This window comes from Vulpes lagopus, chromosome 19, assembly GCF_018345385.1.
Source record: "Vulpes lagopus strain Blue_001 chromosome 19, ASM1834538v1, whole genome shotgun sequence".
In the NCBI taxonomy this organism is placed as follows: domain Eukaryota; kingdom Metazoa; phylum Chordata; class Mammalia; order Carnivora; family Canidae; genus Vulpes; species Vulpes lagopus.
The window spans coordinates 29,384,310-29,404,749 of NC_054842.1; the positions used below are offsets into that span (position 1 = coordinate 29,384,310).

At 38.1% G+C, this 20,440-nt stretch overlaps 1 protein-coding gene across 5 annotated transcripts in view; it reads right to left on the reverse strand.

Annotated features, from left to right (window-relative positions):
- The window catches only part of CPNE4 (copine 4), a 493,898-nt gene that overhangs the window by 102,660 nt on the left and 370,798 nt on the right, over nt 1-20,440 (reverse strand). For all 5 annotated transcript variants that reach the window (XM_041733665.1, XM_041733664.1, XM_041733667.1 and 2 more), the window contains 3 exons: nt 19,170-19,244; nt 11,675-11,758; nt 8,492-8,581 (listed from right to left, as the gene is read on the reverse strand). In XM_041733665.1, coding sequence (XP_041589599.1) covers nt 8,492-8,581; nt 11,675-11,758; nt 19,170-19,244 — 249 coding nt within the window. The remainder of the gene's footprint in view (nt 1-8,491; nt 8,582-11,674; nt 11,759-19,169; nt 19,245-20,440) is intronic.

Sequence of the window (20,440 nt, forward strand, 5' to 3'; positions counted from 1 at the left end):
TGGTTTAGTGCCTGCCCTTCAGCCCAGGGCCTGATCCTGGAGACCCAGGATTGAGTCCCATGTTGGGCTTCCTGCACAGAGCCTGCTTCTCCCTCTGTCTCTGCCTCTCTCTCTGTCTCTCATGAATAAATAAATAAAATCTTTTTTTAAAAAAAGTATTTGAATTTTAACAGATCTCAAGAGAATATAACAGGTCCATGGGCCATTCAAGCTCTTTTTTTTCCCTTTCAGTTGTAAGGTAGATAGAGAGGGAATTATTATTCTATGTCTTTATTGCAGGTGTTTCCCACAATACCTAGGACCCCTCAATTCCACCTTCCTGACTTCCTGTGTTTTGTACCAAGAATCAGAAAATGTTGGTATAACCCATGGAGTATCTAACGATTGAATCTCTGGATTTGGAGGAATTATGGGGCTGAACTGGGGCCACTGTCAAGGATGGAGATCTGGGGATTAGAACTGAGATTAGTGGGTTTTTTTCCTTTTCAAGCAGTAAGAGTCAGAAGGTTTGTTAGAGAAAAACAGGATGAAGTAGAAAGAAAACAAATTTGGTAACTAAGCCCAAAGGATCAGAAGAAGAGGCACTTAGGAATCAAGGAGTTAGGAGTCACGGGGTATTGGGAGTCAGAGGGGGAAGATCTAGCCAAACTCCAAAAACCTACTCCTGGAGTCATTTGGCACTTGTAAGTCAGTCTGGCTCAGAGAGTCCAAAGCAAAGACAATGAATTTATAGTGAAAATACAATTTTAGTTCAAAATGGCCTGGTCACACTTGAGAAAGGGAGGATACCATTAGCAGTCTGTAACCAAAGGACAAATGCTAAGGATTTCATATAGAAGGAAGAGTAGAATGTATACATACATATACACATTGCTTTGCAATAAAAATACTGACCTACCCAAAAGAAGTACCAGCAAGTCAGTTAGGTTTGGAGAATCAGTAGGAAGACAGTGTTTCTCAATGTGTGCTTAGCAAATGGCTTGCACCAATATTGTTTAGGAAAGTTGCTAAGATGAAGCGTCCAGGACTACTGCGTTTAGGATCCTGATTCAGTAGAGTATCTTTCTGATTGGCCAGAGATCCAACTTTGGGGGTGTCAGACGGGGGTTCATGAACATAAATACTCTAAATCCATCATGCAAGGCTACAGAAAAGAGAAAGCATAAAGGGTGTGTAAGATGAATTGTGGGTGAAAATGTCATTTGTTGGTTGCTCTGGACTGTGGTCTTCCTCTAATGCTGTCATGGGCTCTTGAGTCCTATAATCTTTGCTTGGACTTTGGAGACCTGTTTCTCCTTTTTTTTTTCTGTTACTTTTTTCTGCCTGGTTGTCTTCCTTGTGCCCAGTGCATCATGACCTCAGTGAAAAACCTGGCCCTCTCTCATGCATAGGCATGGGGACAGATTAATACAGAGATCACTGTAGATCATTTTCCAAGGCAAACCACACTCAGAAAAAGCCAGATGAACTCTGCATGGAGAAAGTGTCCAAGTTATCTCTGTGGCTTGAGAATTAGAAAAGGAGACAGGAGACAGCCTTAAAATAGCTTATATCATGTTTTTCTAGACTTTCTAGACTTCTGTCATGGAATTTTCCCATAGTACCAGGTACAATTAGGGTGTTAACAATGTGTCAATAATGCCTGCTGATAGTGCCTTCTCACCCTTTTCTCTAAGACCCCTTCTGCTAGAATCTATTCTGAATACTAGCCTTGCCTTCTAAAGAATATATGCTGGATATTAATAATGTATTGATCAAATCAAAAGAAATTATTAATACCAGATTTCAGAGAACTTAAGAGGCATAGATTTTCTTATAACCACATATTGGTAAGAAAGCATTGCATTATGGCTTCATTAAGAACTTTTTTCCCCCTTAGTGGTGCTTTACATAACTGGTAGTTTCTCACACTTCATGAGATATGTTACATACATACAAGTCTCGTTTCTGTTAAATGTTAGAATGATGGTAAATAAAACATTCTGGTTGGTTCAGAGGTAGGTGATATGCTTTACCAAGATGATTCATTTTCTAAGAAAAACAACAAAAATAGAGACAGTACAACTCAATAAAAAGGGCATTAAAATTGGCATTTGATTGCATGAGGGTTTTGAGCCTCAGTTTCTTCTTCATCTGTAAAATGAAGATAATGAAAACAGTCTCATTGTATGGTTGGAAGTAAATGAAACTATGATTTTTGATATGTCGTAGAAATCATGGATAAATTCATTAAACAGCTAATACTAAGTGTTAAATATATATCTCATTAAATAGCTAATATTAAATACAAGCCTACATCTATTCAGGAAGAAGAGCAATGACTTTTGTCTTTAGGATTACCAAGCAAACAAGAATCTTCTCCAAATGCCAGCACAGGTCTTTAAGTCTCAGGAGACAGGGCTAAGAAAGCACTAAGCCTCTGACACCTTCATAATCACTTCAAAAATTAATCTCAGTCAGAATGACTGGAAAAGCACTATAGAATTTTCCACTCTGGTGATGAGTAAGACAAAGATGTCCTTTCCTCTATTATTCAACACTGTATTGGGAGTATTAGTCCACGCAAATAAAGAAGAGCAATAACTAGAGCCATTAGGATAAAAGTATGGGTAAAAACAATCTCTATTTTCAGATGATATAATTATGTAGTTGGAAAATGCTAAAAAAAACATAAAATTACTGTAAATAATAATAGAACTTAATAAAATAGCAGTTTAAGAAAACAGACAAAATTCAATAACCTTTATATTGACAAATGATACAAGACATCATGGAAAATTCCATTTATAAGAGTTAAAGGAACAAATAAAAACTGGGCATAAATTGAAATATAAATGTTGGAAACCTATAAGAGAAAAACATTAAGCACTCCTGTGTATATAAAAGAGACTGGAACAAATGGGAAGACATATTCTAGGATAGGAAGATTCAATATTAAAGAGGTTTCCTTTGCAATATCAATAAAAATATCATCAAGTTATTTCCTGGTACTAGTTGTTTGTAAAGCTAAATGGGCAGAAAAACAAGCGAAATGTCCAGGAAAACCCTTAAAAAGACAAGGAATACAACAGAAGTGTAAGGAGCTAGCTCTGCCAAGTATTAAAGTGTAGTACAAAATGATTACCTGTAAAAGAAGACAGCAAAAAGTGGAACAGACAGCAATGGAAGCTACATTTTTCTGAATATATTTGTTCTGTAGTTTTGACTTTAGAATCATGTAAACATTTTATATAATTATAAAGCAAAATTAAATTTGTAAAAAAGTCCTGGAAGCTGAAAGCAAAATGAAACAAATGAACTGAGACTCTATGGGGTAGAGGTTCAGCTGTGGAGAAGAAATATTTCAAGAGACTTTAAATACAGCTCAGCATCCACAGAAAGATAGATCTGATGGATAAAAAAAATTCAAAATTCATGAATTTTAAAATGTATACCAGAAAGCAAGGAGACTATAATATACTACTAAGTTTATATCAAAAGAACTCAAGAGTTAACTTAAAGCACTTTTCATTAGTTAAACATGCAGAAATTTAAGATTTCAGAGGAATAATAATAACTGAAATAGATTGAAACTCTCAGATATATTTTAAAAATCCATAAATTCTTAATAATGCTGGGGTTCTTCACTAGTCATTTATGGAGCATGCTAGAGAAGTAATTTGTTATTCTGAAAATTGGTTTAAAAAGAAGGAAAAGTAAAGTGTTTTTCCTCTCCTATATGAATCACAGCTAGAAAATTAAATAGGTATTAAAGGGAAAGTTTTTCTATACAGAAGACATTAAACAATAGATAAGTAATGATAGAATTAGAAAGTTGCCATTTGGGAAGCCCTAACAAACTAAAGAATGTAGGCAATGTTCTTCAAAGACTGTTCACATCACTTAACACTTTTGTAAGAAAGCCACATCACTTAACACTTTTACTAGAAAACAGATCCCAAATCTGATCAAGCCCAACTACTCACTAATATGAAACAAGAATGTGAGAAATGCTATAGGATAAATCAACATGGTTTCTTCAATAAGTAAATTGCAAGGGGTTAAAAAAGGAGAAAGAACTAACAGATTAAAAGAGACTTCAGAGGTATTTGGTCTAATGCAATGCTTGGACCTTATTTAGATCCCAATTTTAAAAAAAAAGAAAAAGCATTTTTTTTTTTTTTAATAAATGAGGCAGGCCATCAGTCAAGTATGAATAGTGGCTGAATATCTGATAATATTAAGGAGATTTGGTTAATATTCTTAGATTAATAATCAGATATTGTATAATGGTTTTGTTTGTAAAATGATTTAGAAATACATGCTGAAGCATTTTGGGATGAAGTGATATTTGAGACAGGGCCACATCATGACCTTCATTGGCCCTCGGCATTTTTGCCCCCTCCCACCACAGTAGATTTTGGGGATCCTAAAAATGTCATTGCTTTCTGAGGTGAGAAAAAATTAAAAACATTTTATTCAATCTTACAAGTTCAGTTTTTCCCTTCTAATCTTAAAAGAAATTAAAATGTCTTCATGGAGTCCTGAAAGTCTACTGGGCCCTGGCATTGTGCTTAATGGATGAATTTGCCCTGGTCTGGGATTTGCTTCAAAATAATCTGGTGGGAAGAGTAGGGGGGAAATGACTATTACGGGGTGTGTGTGAAGTAAAATTGGCCATGAGATAGTAATTGTTTAAGTTGTGTGCTGGGCATGGGGAGTTATATTATCTTTCTACTTTTATATATGTTTGAACATTTCCATAATAAGTTAAAACATCAGTATCTGAAAAAACGCTTCTTTGAATGCTTTTATGTTTTACACAAAGGAGCAGTACAGAATAAATAAAAGCAAAATAAAAAGTCAGTTATTTGAACTTGGTGTTCATGTGTGTCCTGAATAAATGAGATTTAAAGATATCAAGCCTCATTTGAGACAAAGACCTAAGTGTTAAAATTTTGCCAAGATTGAAAATCTCACCTGACAGAGTGTTTTTAAAATTAAAAATTTTTAAATTCACTTTCTAATTTTTGGGGGGATAGAAAGAATGACACCCATATGGACAGAAATGCTGCCTGCCAATATGGTACCATTTTATTTTGGAGCAAGCTGGCTGGGGGCAGAATTATGAGAGTTTCACAGTGGGCTTTGTGACAAAATAATGAATACATATACAGGGCAATACAGAAGTCTATCCCACCTTTTAGATAAGCTGCATTTGGATAGTGTGAGCAGATGAGCACAATATAGGCCTTGTGACCTAGTAAACTCCACCATACCAAATACTGGTGTGGGTCATTCTCTGCCTCACATCAGTCCCCACCCCAGTAAGGTCAGACATCCCCTGCTGATCTCTTAGTACTTTCCTTTCTCCTCTATCCATTCACTCAGTGAGAAGTTACCAGGTATCTGCTCTGTGCCAAGTCCTATGCTAAACATATTTATATGCAGTGAACGAAACATGGTTCTCACCCTGAAGGAGCAAACTGGAAAGAACAAGTCAGCTACTGAGGAGACAGGGATGTAAACAGAAATTTTCAAAACAAGACATTTAAAATGTCTCATTTAAAATTTTCAAAACAAGTTGAGAGGTATTTTAATGGGATAGGTGGAGAAGGCTAGAAGCCATCCCACAGAAGCAAAAGAAAGTTTTCTGGAGGTGGAGGGAGTTTTAAGAGACTTGAAAGGAAGTGACATGTTTCAAGAAAAGCAGACTGAGGAAGGCATCCCGGACAGAGAGAAAGCTGTGTGCAAAGGTGTGTGCAAAGTCGAGATGGCTGGGACAGTAGAGATAGGTATGAGTGCCAGGCAGAAAAGCAGTGGTAAAGGGGAGATTGGGTGCTGGAAAATGCTGTGGAGACACTAGGCTATGGGAAATTGGTCATGAAGAAGCACACGTTGGGGCGCCTGGATGGGACAGTTGGTTAAGTATCCGGCTCTTAGTTTCAGCTCAGGTCATGGTTTTAGGGTCACGAGACAGAGCCCGATGCTCAGTGTAGAGTCTGCTTGAGATTGTCTCTCCCTCTCACCTGTGCTCTTTTTCTTTCTCTCAAATAAATAACTCTTAAGAAAGAAAAAAAAAAGAAGCAAATGTCTACACCAGCATCCTTAAAGAGTAGGCTAAAACCAGCTGCAGCAGCATCACCCAGGAGCTCATTAGAATGCAAAATTCTCAGGCCCACCCTAGATCCCCTGTATCAGAAACTCTACAGATGAGGTTCAGCGGTCTGTGTTTTAGCAAGTTGTCTAGGTGATTCTGATGCTTACTAAGTTGGAAACCATGGGTCCTCAAGCAGGAGTAATTAGACCATTCAGGAAAAATTTAGCAATGTCTGAAGAGACTTTTGGCTATAAGACTGATGCGGGTTGAGTATCCTAGCATCCAGTAGCCAGGAATGCTGCTAAACATCAGAGTGCATACGAAAAGCCCCCACAACAAAAGCCAAATGCCAAAGGTGAAGCTGTTGAGGAGCTCTGATCCTTCTTCCCTTCTTCCTTCTCCTTCTCCTTCTCCAATACCCTATTTCTTTCTCTCTCATTCTTATCTAGCTATGATCCACTATCTCCTTTATTCCTACTTGTTTCTCTACTGCAGAACACTCACAAGGCCATAAGTGCTTCTTTTCTGCATTTTAATTCATGCTATTACAACCCTCCCCTTTTATTTGATTAATAACTCCCTATGACAAAGTTGATCTATGGCTAGTAGGCATATTATTTGATTTCTGCCCCAAATAGGGCCAATTATCTCACTGGGAATGAGATGGGGGCTGCTCAGAATACAGGCGATAATAACCACCCCATGCCTGAGACTGAAACTCTTGGCATTCTGCATATGAGCTGACCTGTGAAGTCCCAAACAGCCAGGAGGCCTGGTTTTGACATGAAAGATAGTCCTGATAGCAAATAAGGCATGAAATATCTTAGGTTTTACAGGAGACAAGATATTAGGGACAACTCTGAGTTGCTCCTCAAGAGCATGGAGGTAAGTGTGTTCACTGAGAAGTCAAGCACAAAGTCCACACAGAACAGTATTAGGCAAAGATATATAAGGTCACATTAAAGAAGGCAGGACTAACCAAACAGACAGGATTCTAATCTGACAGCACTGACAAATCAAAAGAATTCTATGAGAAAGGTTTGTGGGCCAAAACGGTGAGGAAAATGTAAAGTTACAAAGACAAACATTGGCAAAGTCCATCTAACAGTTTCCAGGGGAGTAGGTGCCCTGAGAGATCCACATGAATGTTTAGTCTGCCTAACGGACCTATCTTCACATAGTGGAGGTAGGGGTCCCAGGCTTTCAGAGTCTGAAGCCATTCCCCATCCCAGTTATCCAGCAGGTTCTGCTATCCCTGGCTCTGCTTTCAGACTATTACAGCAACCTTCTGACAGCTGGCCCACGTAGAGAAAATGCCCTGATTAAGCTACTGTGAATGCTGAATCGGCTTGATGGGCATGTTTCTCATGGGACATGAATTAATTGGCCTTTCAGTTTATAGGCTCTGGTCTCTACTGAATTAACTTAATCATCCTGAATTGGTAGAATCAACTCTGGGGGCATGGATAACCTGGAGTTTCTGGACTTCCAAGGCAAAAGCAAGGTCAGACTTTAGATTATGAAAAATGCCTCCTGGAGTCTGCATTCTGTCTCTGGTTGTCCTTTGGTCATTCTCACGATGTGTCTTTTCTTCCAACTTATATATTCCCATGATATCCAAAAAGCATTTGTGGTACATTGGACAAAAAAAGGCCACCATTACTTCACAACTCCTCTCACCAAGAGGCAGTCTACTTCCTCACCCTTTGAATCTGAGATAGCCATGTGACTTTCTCTAGCCAACAGAATGTGGAGAAAGTGACCTCAGATGGAGGAAGTGACCTCATATGAGTTCTATGACTAGACCATAGAGACTTTGCAACCTCTGTCCTTGTTCTTTTGGAACTGTTAGGTCACTGTGTATATAAGTCCAAGCTAGCTTTCTGGATGATAAGAGATAAATGGCTCAAATACCCAGTCATTCCAGATGATAGCCAGTCAAGCCCCAGATGCAGAGCCACCCTACAAATACACGAGGGAGTCCAAGCATGACCAAGAGAAGAATCTCATAGATGAACTCAACTATGCCAATACATAGGGTCATAAGCTAAAGAAATGGTTACTTTTTTAGGCTACTAAATTTTGGATTGTCAGTTATGCAACAATAGATAAATTGATATAGCAGTGTTTGTATTTTTAATATCTCTCGATTGCACTATGAATTTATTACCAGTTTGTCTCTGAGAAGCCATGGATTTTGCCTCTTAAGATAACACAATCAGGATTTATCTTGGACTATCTCATAAGCTTCAGTGGCTCCTGCAGAAGAAATAGCTCTTGCATCTTCCATCAAGATGCTAAGAGATTTGGGGAAGTGGTACAGAAAATGTTGGATTTGCCAACATTCACATGAGGAGAAAGAAGAGAGTTAAATACATAAACAATCGCATTTCTTAGACATAGATTTCTGACCTTCAGCCGGCGGTCTGGATCTCCACTGCATAGAGAATTGACTGATACTTTGAATGATTTCCAGGCTGGGCTTAAGTTATTCATCACCACCTGAGAAAAGAAAGAAGTGCTGGGTTGGGGAGGAAATGCTTGACATTTTCACGTTTCAACATAAAAACTGAGAAGCATTGTGGTGCTTATGAAAAGGACAATAGCCAGGAATAGTGTCTTAATAAAAACTTGGGAGTAGCAAATCTTTTAAGGATGCCCACTATGTGGGTCATTATGGGAAGAACTCCTGTGGTCACTGTCCTGGCTGTTGTCTCATAAATAATGACAGTAATACTGTCCAGAATATGGATGCTGGAGATGACCTGTTATACATCAAAGGGAGCTAGGATTGAGGAGGCAGGGCTGCCTCTGGCCTCTGATAAAGGATCTCTAGTTCTATAGGACTGTCATTCCCATGATGGTGTAAGTAAAGACTTACACTTAAAGATTAGCTGGTCTACAGAGTGTAGCAGGTCATTTCTACTACTAAAGAACTAAATGGGTTTTGGTAACTCGTGAGCTCGAGTTTGAGCAGAGTGCATGTCAGAGGAGTTTTTAAAAGAAAAATCCCAGGAGAATATTTATCCCATCTATCTAGGAAGGCATAATAGGGCAGATCTTCAGATCTTTAGTGTCACGAACTAAGTCTATAGTACAGTGAAATCCTTTTGTTTTTTTTTTTTGTTTGTTTTTTTTTTTTTTAGTGAAATCCTTTTGAAAGCAGCTTACTAATTAATCTTGCCCAGGGGTCCATACAAATCAAGTCTTAGCCTGCCATCACTATGATTCAAGTAATTCTACTGGGCTTAGAATGGATGAGAATCCACTCTGTGCCTAGGAGTGTACTGTGTACTTTAAGATAGGGGTTCCCAAAGTGTGGTCCTTAGAATAGTAGGAGAACCAGCACCACCTTAAAAGTGCAGATTTTTAGGTTGCACCCAGACCGACTGACAGAAACTCTGGAGATGGGTCTCCTATAGGATTCTGATGCATGAAATTTGAGAATGACTGCTCTAGGGTACTTACAAATGAAGTCAAATAGAACTCTATTATATTGATTTTTTCCTATGAAATTTTTAGTTAGAAGAAGTCAGCATTATAAAAAAAATTAATTCTCTATCCAAATAACATAATTATTTTATAAGTGATTCTCTCTTCTCCTGGATTCCTTAATATAACTATGAATTATTGATTGTATCATGGACTCATTATTAAATTTCTTTTAATGCATTAAGGTATAAAAATAATGTTCCTGTGAGGCTTTGTCTTGGGCCCTGATACCCTGGGGATGATCAAAGTGATAGTGAGAAGAAAAGTTAGATAAAAGTGTTTGAGTTAAAGTTCTCGTCCTTATATAAAAACACTAAGAAGTGATGATATTTCATTGCAATGGTTTTGAAAATCTCAATAGCAGATCAAAGTTGCAACTAGAAATTTCCTATGAAATTAGAATCTGTGTGTGTGTGTGTGCGTGTGTGTGTACTTCCCCCAAGAGAACAGTATTGCCTAGTATTTATTTCATATATGTTGAATAAGAAAGACAAATAAATCACTGTTACGTTGCTGACTTACTGGAAAACTTTGCAATCACATTTCTTGTGAGACTCCAGAAACCCCTCAGCAATGAGGTATGGGAGGAGTTCTAGAGATTTTTGGGAATGAGAATTTACCAATACCAATAATGAGAAAAGGACTGCTGTCAGGAGCAAAGGAGAGGGGGATCTTGTGAAGAAATCAAATAATATACCCTCTATCTCCTTTCTGTCTGCACTTTAAAGCCCTCATTCACTATCTGGAGCAAAAGCATGAATGGATATACCACTTCCAGTTCTTACCAAAGTTTACTCACTTCTCCTGAAAGAAGTCTGTACCACCACAGAAATCTGTATGTGTGAAAAAGATTCTATTTGGTGGTGGCAATTAGGTGCCACTCAGGGAAACTACTGCACCTCAAACCAATCCCCAGGGATTAAATTCCAGAGTATCACATTGTACTATAACATGTGGCAGACATACTATCTATATTTCATTCATTTATTCAGCATGTTTTATGAAATGCCAACTATGTACCAGATATCCATCCATAGACTTTGCCCATTCAAGACTACTTAATTCTTGTCTATCTTAAATACGACACAAAAAGTTCTCCTAATGCTACTTGCAGCTCTATTAATTCAGGAAAATGGAAATGGATTTCTAATATGGGGTAGTAGCAAACATGGCACCCTCAATATCATCCTATGAAAGTCATGAGGGCTCCTTCTTCCTTACCCCACCACTGGTGTGTATGTACATGTGTATGTGTGTGTGTGCATGCACGTGTGTGTATACCCAACAGTCTTCTCTCAGCTATTTCATCACAACTACCCCACTTCCTCCTTATCAATGTATTTCTCTCATCTCTACAGACTCTCTCTGGGACTAGTTTGTAAATAAAATGAAATAAAAGTAGAGAATGGGGTTGGTTGTTGAGTGTGTGTATGGTACCGGGTGGTGGTAGGGGTAATAAGGGATAAGGTTTGGGGCCCCAGGGAAAAAGAGGAGAGAGCTTGAGAAGGAAATGCAGCTAGACCAAGTGGCAGCTGAGATAGGACAGCTGTTCATACAATAGGCCTGACATCAGTCCACTGTATGAACTTTTACTGGGGAGGCAGATTGGCTTCCTAAATTATAGTGAAGTTCAGGCCAAACAAACTCAGTTCAAACTTCTGCTCTATCTCTTGCTAACTATTGAGAACTTGGAAAGTCACTTGACTTCCCAAAGGTTCAGTTCATCATCTATAAAATGGGGGTAATAATAATCATGTCAAGGGATTGTTATGAGAACTAAACAAAATAATGCATATAAATCACTTAGTACAATGCTTGGCATCTAATCACTCTCATCGAATGTTATCTAATATTCATATTTTTATTATTAATAAGTTGCTGCTGTTTGTATTAAAGGTCAACAATGAAAAATTTAGGTGAAAGGGTCTTCTAACATCTAAGTTGATAATTAAAAAAGGTACAAAAGGCAGAGGTTAAAGACAGTAAAGACTCCAGGTCTTAATGTGTAGCTATAGACATCAAGAAATGTAAGAGGTTTCTCAAAAAAGGCCAATTTATCATCTTAGGGGATAGGATGGTACAGCTGAAGATGACTCTTCTCACCTCAGTTCGGTGTACAAGCTGCTGGGTTGCATCATCATTCATACGAAAAATTTCCAGAAATGGGTCAGATTTACTGAAGAAATCCTAAAATAGACAAACAAAAATTAGTTTTTCCCCACCTACACATATTTGATCATGCGTTGAATCACATACCCCTGGATTTGACCCTTCCCTGCTTTGTTCTTTATCTCTGTAATCTACCTTTAGCTAGAATGAGCTACATCTGAACCCCAAGTCCCTAGAGAATTACATTCTTGGTTGAGTTAAATCCAAAGTATTCCTCAAAGATCAATTTCAATGCTGGTTGTTTGAAAAGCAATGTATCTGTTGTCTTAAACATATTAATTGTAGTTATTGTTAAAGCCTATGTCTGATGACTACAATATCTGGATCACCTATGGGTCTGTTTTTATTATCTGTTTCTTGTTTCTGCCTCTTGGTATACCAGACACTGTGTAAGAAAGATTATAAAGGCTTCAGATGAGTCTTTAGCTTCTGGCAAGCAGTTAGAATTGGGCAGTAACCTGTATCCAATTAGGATTGAGCTACTTAGAGATTGGTTTCTTCAAAAATCTTTATAGACACAATAAATTTTTTATTCATTTATTCTTTGAATATTGTCTTTAAAGGGCTATAACTGAAAGGCTTTGTGTTTATAAGGGCTGTTGTTCCTTGACATGCCCTCGGTGCTAATTTTTGTGAGACTTTCAAAGGATCTGTTCAGCGCCATAATCTCTTGGCTCTAGCTTTTTGTTCAGTTTCTCTTTATGCTGCTATTTGCTAATTGGTGATTGTCTTGGGAGGATAAGACACTCAGACTGTTTTTTTTCCAAAACATCTATGAATCTTGAGCCCTAGCTGTCTCAGTAACACGGAACTTCAGTTTGCTTCTCTAGGCCCACGAGACGACAAAGACTTTGGCTCAGTTTCCTTATTTCTTAGAAACTATTTTCTGCTAGGCTTCTTAGCCTATCTAACCATGGTGTTTTATGAATCAGCCTTGAGAAAGTGCCTTGAGTGGAAAATCTGGATAGAATGTCTGAATTACTTCAGCGGATTTCTCTCCTCTCCATTTTTGGCTCCTCAAAATTTGACTGCCTGAGGATGCCCAAACATATGTCTCTTGTATCTTATCCAGTGTTTCTAGCCATTCTCAGTGGGAGAATAATGTAAAACAAGCAGGTACTTCATTACTGGAAGTAGACATATCCATATCCTTCTTTTAAACTTATTTTCCCCCCAATGGATTCTAAACTTTCAGAATGGAGGAATTTGTCTGATTTTCTTTTATATCTCTACCATTTTGTCTAGGCTTTAGTGGTACTCAGTGTTTACTGAATGTATGAGTGAATACATATGTAAATGAATGAATGATACGAACACCTGGTGTAGAGTAGGAGGCTCTCTGGGCAGCAGCCTTAGTTACCACACTTTTATTATATATTTCATCAGGTGATTCCCTCCACCCTGAAATTCTAGCCTACAGCAAAGCAGAATGAAGCCCATAGTCATTCTAGTCTTCAGCTCAACAAAATAGTCTCAGGAAATATATTGATCATAGAATCTCCAAACTTGATGTTAATGTATAAGGAAGGATAAAACTTGGTTTCAATCCTCCAAAGTACCATCTATTTTGGTGGTAAGACAAGTACACAAATAAATATAACCCAAGGCTAAGTATGAATGAATGAATGTACAACAGAAGAGAGAAGGAGTTGATGCATTTGCACTGGAAAATATGGTTGTAAAGAGGATATTTCTAGGGAGAGAACAGGTTGCACGAAGGTATGAAAAAGCAAACAGAGGGGCACACTGAGCAGGTTAATTCCATTACAGCCTAAGATGTCTACACATCTGGGTTTGTTTGAGACAACCCTGGCAAAGTCAGCTCCATGATATGAAGGGCCTTGAGTACTTATCCAAAGACTTTGCACCTGCCCTGGGAAGCAGTTGGCAACCAATGACAGATTTTGAGCAGGAAAATAATATGACTGGCTCTATATAGTAAAGAATATTAGCTTGGGGTACCTGACTGACTCAGTCAGTAGAGCTTGTGACTCTTGATCTTGGAGTTGTAAGTTTGAGCCCCACCTTGGGTGTTAAGATTACTTAAAATCAAAATATTTTAAAAAAAGAATATCAGCCTAGAAACTTCTTAGGGCATCTTAGAAAAAAGATGGGAGGTAGACATATCTATCTTCCCCTTTGTAGTCCTCTCACCCTAGCCCAGAACTAAGCACCATGCACCATAATACCCAGAGTCCTTCTGCTCTATTTTTAAAGGTGCCAAATTACCACAGCCTTTGTCTTGTCAAGAACCCACAGTGGCTGCTTTTGTCAATAAGTCTGTCCGCAAACCTTGTTTGTCTACCAAAATGGCCCGTTTCCCATCCAGACACACTGCTAGCTGATTCCTACCTCCACATGTTTACTCAAAACATTCATACACCTCTCCCCCTTATTTCTGCTTCAGCACTCATCTTAAAAAATTGGAACCTCCCTCTTACCGTCCTTTGATAATAGATATAAGCCACATTAGCTTGTTCCTAGATGCCCTTAGATTCCTCTCTAAGAGGTTTAGGCTTTGTTTCCTTAAATAGATTGTTGCTCCCTCAGGGAATGTGTTGGTGAATTGCACTTAAAATTGCTGACCACACTTTTTCTTTTTCCTTCCATTGATAATTTTAAACTTTTGTTATTTTTATTTAAAAATAGAAAATATAGAAAAAGAGAAGGAAAAAATGGCCCATACTCTTACCCATAATTCCACAACTATGAATAACATTCTGGTAAATATTTTCCTAGAATCTAGACAAAATTTTCTTTTATTTCTTTAAAAATATATTTGAGGGCACCTGGGTGGTTGGGCGTCTGCCTTCGGCTCAGAGTGTGGTCCTGGGGCCCGGGAATGAGTCCTGCACAGGGCTCCCAGCAAGGAGCTTACTTCTCCCTCTGCCTGTGTCTTTGCCTCTCTCTCTCTGTGTCTCTCATGAATGAATGGATGAATGAAAAAAGAAAAAGTATATATTTGTAATCATACTTTACATACACTTTAATACCTTTTTTTTCCCTCTGGGGAGTATATTGCAATGCTTTTTCTATTTCACTTTACATCCTTTTAAGATACTATTTATTTAGGGTTAGCACAGAGATATTGTCAGGTGGAAGTACTATAAAGCAAGGAAGGAAAGATCAGATATGACCTCTGCCCTCAAGTAACTCAAAATCCAATATGGGCACACTGCCTTTAGAACTGCTTTCAGGGGGCAGCCCAGGTAGCTCAGCGGTTTAGTGCCGCCTTCAGCCCAGGGTGTGACCCTGGAGACCCAGTATCGAGTCCCACATCAGGTTCCCTGCATGGAGCCTGCTTCTTCCTCGGCCTGTATCTCTGTTTCTCTCTGTGTGTCTCTCACGAATAAATAAATAAAATCTTAAAAAAAAAAAAAAAAAAAAAGAAAACAAAGAACTGCTTTCAGGGACACCTGAGTGGCTCAGTGGTTGAACATCTGCCGTCAGCTCAGGGCATGACCCTGAAGTCTCAGGATCAAGTCCCACATCAGGCTTCCTGAATGGCGCTTGCTTCTCTTCCCTCTACCTATGTGTCTGCCTCTCTCTCTCTCTCTCTCTCTCTCTGCCTCTTGTGAATAAATAATTTTTTTTAAAAGAACTGTTTTTAAATCCTGATTCCACGTTTACAATCTGCATGATATGGAACAAGATATTTAATTTCCTCAAGTCTCAGTTTCCTGGTCAGTAATTGAAGAGAATGACACCTTTTGCCTCCTCATACTATGGAAGAATTAAAGGAGCTGATCCATGCAATATGTTGAGTCCAACACCTGGCAGTGATAAGCACTCAAAAAGTGTGGAGGCCATGACTATTATCAATAAAAGAGACAATGTGCAAGGGCAGTTTGAAAAGTACTACACAACTATCAGGGATGATTACTACTAAGAAGGCATCTGATTCCCGTAAATAAAACAATTCGTGAGCAGCTCAAAAATATCTTAAATGTACACTCAGAAATTTGTAGTTTAAAAATGACAACTCTGGTCTAATTGTACGGTTATGTGACACAATCTGGAATTTTTGTCTTTTTTTGTTTGACCATCCGCATTAAGATGGCCCTTGGGACAGCTTGATGCAAGTAAGGCTAATGATACAGGTACTTTATTGAAGTTTTGCTATGGTGAAATTTTTAATAACTTGGAGGCCATATCACTCTGCACCTTTAGCTCAGTATGAAAGAAATTTAGTCATGTAAGAGGGCAATAAGCACTCAGCTGAGGTTTGGAATAGAAAAGGAAGCAGTGCATTTCTATGATGGTGATCTTAAAAACGGAATCTTAGAATAAGAAAAGATAATCTGAAAGATTTGGAGTCATTCCAAACTCTATACCTTCCTACCCTTATGACTTTGGGCAAGCTGTTTAACCTTACTATGTTTCACATGTAAAGTGGAAAAAATAATTTCTACCTTTGGGAATATGGTTTTGAGTTTTGGGGATAATATAGGTTAAACACCTGACACCTCCTATACTGTAGATGCTCATTAATCATAACTTGCTATCATCAACTCAGGTTAGCTTAGTTTTTAGGCAGGCATACTTGAATATAGTGAAATCAGCCTAGCAGGGAGAGATTTAATGGTGCTTTGGAACAGGAGTTCCCAAACTCTGATGTGTGGCCTAAATCCTGCCCACTGTTTTTCTTATTGGAACACGGCCACACTCATTCATTTATGTATTGCCTATGGTTGTTTTCATGCTTCAAGGCAGAGCTGAGTAGTTGAGACAGAGACTATATGGCTTACAAAGTCTAAAATACTTACCATCTGATCCTTTACAGAAAAAGTTTGCTGACTTCTACTTTAGAGACATATTTGTTTGTCCATACAATACCCCATCAGTCTAGCATTGTGGGAGCACTAAAAATGTACTTTATAATGATACTAATACACATGTGGTCTCCACATACCAACACGAATACTTTCTCAGGAAAGAGGAGAAAGAACATTCTTTGTCAGCTTGAATGTTCTAAAGTGATTACATTCATATCTCTACTTACTTATTAGATTAATTGCCAACTCACTGCTAATGTAATAAATGTGCTTTAGAAATTAGAGCCCACCTCTCCATTAAGGGAGCTGCATTAACATTAGGTAAATAAGTTATTTGTTGCAAACTTAATCTATTTTATTTGTGGCTGCCATTGAAGACAGATTTCAAGGACTCTGGATTTCCAACATAGGTAGATGGCTGCTGGTCTACTGACAATATTGGAAAGGCAAGTTTAAAATGACTATTTCTATCAAAAGAAAAGAGGCATTTCTCTCTCATTGTGGTTTGCAAAGTACTTAGTGCTCCCTGGTATATCCTACAATAGCAGTTCTCAAACTCTTTGGTCTTAAAACTCCTTTACACTCTTAAAAATTATTTAGGACCCCAAGAAGCTTTTGTTTACATAGATTTTATCTATCAATACTTACTATTATAAACTAAAACTGAAAGTTAAAAAATATTCATTTGTTATGTCATTTTGAAAATATAAAAACAAACTCAATACACCATAACAAAAATAGCATTTTTTTAAAGATTTTACTTATTTATTTATGAAAGACACAGAGAGAGACAGAGACACAGGCAGAGGGAGAAGCAGGCTCCATGCAGGGAGCCTGACGTGGGGCTCGATCCCAGGTCTCCAGGATCACGCCCCAGGCTGAAGGCTGTGCTAAACCGCTGAGTCACCCAGGGCTGCCCCCAAAATAGTGTTTTAATGGAAAATAATTATATTTTCTAAATTTAAAAATAGTTGGAAAACGGCATTCCTTTACATTTGTACAAATCAGTTTAACAGGGGCACCTGGGTGGCTCAATGATGGAGTGTCTGCCTTTGGCTCAGGTCATGATCCCGGTTTCCTTGGGATCAAGTCTTGTATCAGGCTACCTGCAGGGAGCCTGCTTCTCCCTCTGCCTATGTCTCTGCCTCTCTCTGAGTCTCTCATGAATAAATAAATAAAATCTTTAAACAAAACACATCAGTTTAATAACTTAATGGCTTAATAGAAGGCACTAGGATTCTTGTATCTGTTTCTGCATTCAATCTATTGTGATAGGCATCAAGCTACTTTCAGAAAACCACTGAACTTATTAATGGGCTGAGTACTGTTCATACATGAAAGTGAGTGAGATATGCCAGGATATATATGGCTACCTGAGACTTTTGGGAATTGCTTGAAACATTGCTTTACTTTTTTAAGCCTAATACCTGTCAGCAATTTTTGAAAAAGTGATACCACCCCCAAAAATCCCCTGTTCTCTGGTTGTGCTCTAGGAAAATAGAATCCTTTGTGAATACATTTATTAATGTGATGTGTTTTTTGACTTAAAGCACAAATATATGGTGAAGGTGGACAGGACAGTCCTCTCTCCCCTATATGGGGTGGAGACTGAGGAACTTTTCTGTAAATATAAGATTAACATGGCCTGTCATTGGGTAGAAGTTGTCAGATATAATAGAAAGAATAGAAAAATATATGAAACTGACATGGAAATGAATCCTCAGTTTTAGCCACTTACTAGCAGGATATGGTAGCCAAGAAAACTGCTTTAGAGAGACGCCTCCCACTACAGGGAGTGTAAATGACTGAGGGCCTCAGCTGCTGTGCCCTGAAATACATCCCTCTACTTGCACAGAGCCCTGGCTTCCCAACAGCCGCTCCCAGCTAGTGCCTGCATGTGCAGGGGATATTAAGGCAGGCATGGGGGACATGATACTTTCCTGCAGGCCAATATTGGCCCTAGGACTCCCTGATGGCCTTGCTTAGCCTTCTTTAGACCGAATGGCATTCCAGGACACTGCTACCCACCCTTTTCTCGCTCTCTTCTTTACTCATGGTAAGACTTGCATTATGGTCTGCAGATTTCCCTATGTTCCTAATAAAATCTAATGAATAATTCTGTTTCGGTATCTGTTTCTTGGATTATCTAGACTAACACATGGAGTGACCTTAGACAAGTTACTTCTTCTTTGGAACTGTTTCGTCATCTGCAAAACAAAGTTACTAATGCCTGCTACATGGGAGTTATAAGAATGATTAAATGTGATGACGCATGCAAAGCTCTTAACCCTGTGCTTGGAAAATATAGGTGCTTAATAAATGTCACTTCTCTCCCCTTTCATGTCATCTGTTTTCTTATGAAATGTCCCTAGCAATGGGGTTAAACCATATTTACCTGTGCTTATTGACCTGTGGCGTTTGGGAACAAATTGGTGTGACATAATTGTCTTCTTTTAATTATAGTCCCTTCCCCTTCTCATCAATTGCTTCTCAATTTGGGGAAGCCTTACTTTGCAGACCTCTCTGATGAAATCTTTGATCTGTTTAATAATGTTGGTTGAAAGGGAAAAAAACAGCTGCAGGGGGAAATCTGATTAAACTTTGTGTGCTAGCTTTATTACTTCCTTCAGTAAGGTTAATGCCAAACACTTTACCTTGTCATCCAATTTCCGGGCATTGAATGCAAGTTCAACATAGTCATCATTGCCAGATAATTCTTCAGCAATCACCTAAAGGAAAAAAGGTTCACATATTTTTATGCATTTTCCAGAAGCTGTTGAAGCCATTGTTCTGATCCAAGGACCAAGATTAAGAGAGGTATTTAAACATTTAAAATTAAGAAGGAAAAAATTAAAAAATAAAAAATTAAGAAGGAGAGGGTACCTGGGTGGCTCAGTGGTTGAGCGTCTGCCTTTGGCTCAGGTTAGTGGCCCTGGGGTCCTGGGATTAAGTCCCACATCAGGCTCCCTTCAGGGAACCTGCTTCTCCCTCTGCCTATGTCTTGTTTCTGCCTCTCTCTCTGTGCCTCTCATGAATAAATAAATAAAATCTTTAAAAAAATAAAATTAAGAAGGAGATTAAATTTGCCTGGGAAGTATGAGAAGCAAAATCTTCAAAATGTCTTAGAGTAAAAGTGGCAAGGTTAGGTATTGTTCTTCTGGGAAAGAACAAAGGCCAAAAGCAAATCTTGTATCTGGGTTCACCATGCCAAAGCTTCTCTGGGTTTGGGCGCTTTGGGAGTGAGCCTTTGGATCCATGGCTTTTTAGAACACCAATGGGGTCTTCAAAGACTCTTTGAACTATCTGTGTAGATTGAACATGGAAGTAAAAAAAAAAAAATTTGATATGAATGCCTCATTTAAAATATTCAAGCAACAAATTCAGGTAAGTGCTTGTGAGAGTGGTCATAACTTACACCACAGGGAATCTTTTTGAATTTTCCCCTTAAAAATGGCTTTAATACATTTTCTTAAAATGAATCGGTCACTTTCAAGGTAAAAAGGAATGTTCAAAAGAACTCAGGAGGTTTGCTACCTGGCAATTTACCCACGCCCAGCAATTCAGATTTTCCTGGTACATTTTTCTACCTTTTTTTTTCCTTTTGTCTACACAATAATTAGACCACTTTCTCTACCTTTTTCAAGGGCTTTATAACAAGAGGCCAAAGTTTCAAATACTGGAGTTTTACTTGAAATTTTCAGGGTTTTTTGTTTGTTTGTTTGTTTGTTTGTTTTAGAAATACTTCCAGTATTACCCAAGTGAACATTATATGATAATAGAAATGTTCTGTAATCTGCACTGCCCAATACAGTAGCTCCTATTCACATGTAATTATTTTTTATTAATTTTTAAAATTCCAGTTAATATACAGTGTTATATTAGATTTAGGTATACAGTACAATAATACAATTCCAAATATTACACA